The sequence below is a fragment of the Cryptomeria japonica genome, chromosome 9 (genome assembly GCF_030272615.1).
Source record: "Cryptomeria japonica chromosome 9, Sugi_1.0, whole genome shotgun sequence".
Lineage (NCBI taxonomy): Eukaryota > Viridiplantae > Streptophyta > Pinopsida > Cupressales > Cupressaceae > Cryptomeria > Cryptomeria japonica.
This window is the reverse complement of record NC_081413.1, coordinates 261,853,445-261,857,508: the sequence shown is the minus strand read 5'-3', so window position 1 is coordinate 261,857,508 and position 4,064 is coordinate 261,853,445. Positions and strand designations below refer to the sequence as shown.

The 4,064-nt window shown below is 38.2% G+C and overlaps 1 protein-coding gene across 2 annotated transcripts; it reads left to right on the top strand.

The window, feature by feature from the left end:
- The first annotated feature begins 707 nt into the window (after nucleotides 1-707).
- Nucleotides 708-3,437, top strand: LOC131061909 (uncharacterized). Of its 2 annotated transcripts, none has more exons than XM_057995758.2 (4): nucleotides 708-956; nucleotides 2,131-2,640; nucleotides 2,818-2,888; nucleotides 3,203-3,437. In XM_057995758.2, the coding sequence occupies exons 2-4, from the start codon at nucleotides 2,171-2,173 to the stop codon at nucleotides 3,214-3,216; spliced, it is 555 nt and encodes a 184-aa protein (XP_057851741.1). In that variant the 5' UTR covers nucleotides 708-956; nucleotides 2,131-2,170; the 3' UTR covers nucleotides 3,217-3,437. The 2 variants fall into 2 exon arrangements, with proteins under 2 accessions (XP_057851741.1, XP_057851740.1); XM_057995757.2 differs by having other exon boundaries at nucleotides 711-956; nucleotides 3,226-3,437.
- The last annotated feature ends 627 nt before the right edge of the window (nucleotides 3,438-4,064 follow it).

The following is a 4,064-nucleotide window of genomic DNA, read 5'->3' as shown; positions in this document are numbered from 1 at the left end:
AAGTTTTGGTGCGAGAGTTCACACAATGACTAGTTGTAATTGAGTTAGCTTGGGTGTGGAATTGAATTTGAATTTTGAAATCTTGGTCAGTTTCACATATGTGATTTTTGAATTTGATAGTAGAATAATATTTCGAGGATTAAGAATCGTTTGAGTAGGGTTTAAGCTATGTTTTTAAAAGTCAATTTTTTTTTGTCATTAAAGATGATATTAGTCAAAATCATATACTAACAAAATGTGTAAAATGTCTATATGAAATGATGTTAGATGAAAGATAAAAACAATAAACCTACAAGATATGTACTTTTTACCTTCACAATTATAAATATAAACTGAAATACCAATATTTAAATTTTAAATAGAGGGTTCGGTCTATGCCATAACAAATATTACTTGTAAAACTTAAAAAAAATTAAAAAAATTAAACAAATTGAAAGGTGAGGGGGATGGGCTTGAATGGTGAAATGCGCCCTACAAGGGGAAACAACTTTTCAATGGTCGGTGCGACTGTCATGTTTACCTTTTGAATCCCTTAAATAAATTGTATTTACCATCATCTATCTGCTTTGACCAGCCATGTTGAGATTCGGCGTATCTAATTGAATGGACTTCAAAATTATTTTACTTCAATTGAGGGGTAAATACACAGAGGAGCTAAGGAGAATCAATTAAAGTTCAGCATAAATACTATTCCTTCATGCAAATCCAGAAAGGAAATAAAGGAATTGGCCGGGATCAGGGAATACGGTCACCGAGAAATGAATCGACGACGTCGATGGCGATGCCGACAACTATAAATTGATGAATCCGGTTGTCCTAGACACACAAGACAAGGTCTCTTATAAACAACTGGACTACGCTCAAGGCTTTGAAGACTCTTTTAACAGCTTTGTTTTTCCCTTCTCGTGTTATTCATTATAGCACTGAAGAAGCCGCTGTGTTTCAACTAATTCTCTGTAAGTCGGGGTTTTCTGGTTCTTCTCTGGAACTATAAATGTGTGCTTTTATTTTTCTTCTTTGATGAAGCGAATTTTTTTATTTTCCAGCCTTCTTGGACATGTAAATTGATTTTCTCTGCAAAAAGTAAAATTCTGAAATTAGGCTCTTGTTAGAGATGTAAATTGCGGTATTCTTTTGTATTTCATTTGATCTTTGCCTGAAATTGTGTTGAATTCGCATTTCTGCTCTTGTATCTAAGAGCAGAATTCTGTGATTTGTCCTTGTTTGGATTAATTAGGTTTCTTTCTGTTATATCGTGTTGTGTGTGTTGCAAGGTTTCTGGCTTTGTTCTGAGATTGGAACTTGTGTGCGCAAAATTCTTTTGCGCAAGTTTTGAATTTCTTGGCTTAGATTGTCCTAGGTTCTTTACTCTCTTTGTTTCCGGTGGAATTTTTTTTTGTTAGGGTTGAATATTTTGGCTAGGGGTTTCTGGAGTTGAACATTTTGTTTAGCCCTGAGATGACAGTTCTTTTGTCTTGCCAAGTATGCGATTTACTCAAGAATGCAGATTCTGTTTTTAGCTTTAACTGAATTTATAACTTATAACAGTGTCTTCTTTGTTAGATGAGGTGGAATTGCACTTCTATATTGGGGGAGGCAGTTCTGGAAATGTTTGCTTTCACATGAATTAAAATTAAATTAACTTGTTCGCTTAATTTGTTAGCTTGTTCGTGGTAGTTAACTGATGTTATGCGTTACTAACGTCTTAAAATCGGAATCGGTTTTTTTCTTTAAAATAATTAGCTTTGGCTGTTCTGCCTAAAGTGCATAATTTTTGTCTTCCGTTATAACGGCTTCTGCAGAAAAGCGGAAAATGTAAAATATTACAGCATTTCAAGGTTTTGTTCAATATCGTTTCTGAATCAGACATTCATTTGAATTTCTTTTGTCTAATTTCCCCATTCTTGAGACTTATTTTCATCACAGCTTGTAAGTTTGCCCTTAATTGGCAGCGCCCAGGATTTCTACGGCATTTTGCTAATTCTGTGTCTAAATTATGTATATTCGACAAGGCAGTTTCCTTTAGATGTATATTAAGGAAAACCACAGGGTGCTTGGAATTTTAGGTTGATTATAATAAAAAGTGAATATCAAGGAATTATGCCTGCTTTAATGTTTGTTGTTACGCAGAGTGTTTGAGCATTCCACGGAGCGAGTCAAGTTTGGAAAAATGAATCGCAAGCCGGGTGACTGGAATTGTTCTTCATGCCAACACCTTAATTTCAGCAGGAGGGATTCGTGCCAGAAGTGTGGAGATCCAAGGCCCGGAGGGTCCCGTGGAGATGAAAGGAGTGAATATGGAAGCTTCAGCAGGGGAGGAGGAGGAGGAGGAGGAGGAGGAGGAGGAAGTTACGGATATGGAGGAGGAGGTGGTGGGGGTTATGGAGGGGGCTCTGATGTTAGGCCTGGGGACTGGTATTGTTCTGCCGGAGGGTGCGGCGCTCACAATTTCGCCAGCCGTTCAAGCTGCTTTAAATGTGGATCTGGTAAAGAGGAATCCGGCGGTGGAGGAGGTAGTGGGTTCGAGTCCTCTGGAGGGCGGGGAGGATCCAGAGGAGGCGGCTTTGGCTTTGGCTCTTCCTATAACGCTGGATCTGGCGGACGCTCTGGATGGAAGTCCGGTGACTGGATTTGTGGCAGGTAAAACATATTGTTCCGTGATATTCACCTTTGTGAGCTCTAAAAAAAATTAAATCAGTCTTGTTCGTTGCCTACATTTTGTGTGCCAGGTAATTATTAACTGAAAATCTCAGAAAATGTGTCTTGTTACTCAAACCAAGGCTGATTTGTATAGGTGTCCTCTTTTCTGAATGGCAGGTCAGGATGTAACGAGCACAACTTTGCCAGCAGGATGGAATGCTTCAGGTGCAGCGCTCCAAGAGAGTCTGGTAAATTTCACATTAAAGCCCAATTTAATGGCATCCTCTTGTCTTCTAATAGCAAATTTGGTTATGATTTATTGGGATTCAACTGCTCAGTTTTTGGTCGATCTTCATCGGCCCCTCCATAAAGTCCCGGTGGTTCACCAATCACGGATGTAATTTTACCGTGAAGTGGACCATTCATGGACACGGGAGATGGGTTTTCATGAAATTCCAAACTACTCAGTTGAATCCAAACAAATAATCACATCCTATTGTCTATTGTCTAGTATTTTTTGAAAATTAATTTTCCATCATGTTGTATAAACTATTCATTCCAGGCACTGCTGTATAATTCTTCCAGGGGTTGAACAGTGACATGCTGCTGGAACTGAAGTTTGGCTGAAGATCGATGTCTGGTACAGGGCGTTTTGTTAGGTTTTGTTTAGTGAATTATGGGAAAACCCTAAAAAGGCTTTGGACAGTCTTGTCCCTTTGTGCGTTGCGTTCAGTATTTTTAAAGTTCCTGTGATGTATTTCGGTTGAAAGATAATTCAATGCGATCATCTTTGTTAAGTTCGCAATTTCTAATGATCTACTTTTGCTGTTTAATTCATATCTGTGCATTCAATCCTCTGCTATAAATCGTATGTGAGAGCTAAAAATAAACCACCGTCCCAAATAATAACGGGCCCCTGTAAAAACAGTTTCTTTTCCTAGCTTATCAGGTCAACGAATGCCATTAGAAACAAGGAATTGACAGATCCAAAACGTGGCTATGACAAACAGAATTGATTAAGCTTGGGTTGCTTTCACTGTGAAAATGTTGTCTGGGCTAAAGCAAATACATTTGTGGATAAGAGGTCCACACACCTACGTTAGCAAATATTAAAGTTTAAAACACGTTTAATTCAGTACTAAGTGAAATATATTTTTAGTTGTGGATATGGTCCTGCTCTCTACCGTCGGAATATATGTCTTTTTGTTGCGGACGTATCCAATATTTGACCATATCTAGTCTAATATCGTGGGGAAATAGTGGGACCACTCACCTCACTTCATCGTATGTCTGGGGTTAACGGATTTTGCTGCAAGCTTTAAAGATTTGTTAAGGCCTAGTGATTTGCCCTCAATAACAAATTAAATTTATAAATATTACGGGAATGTCACGGTCTCGGTCTTTACCAAATCTAACATTAGGTC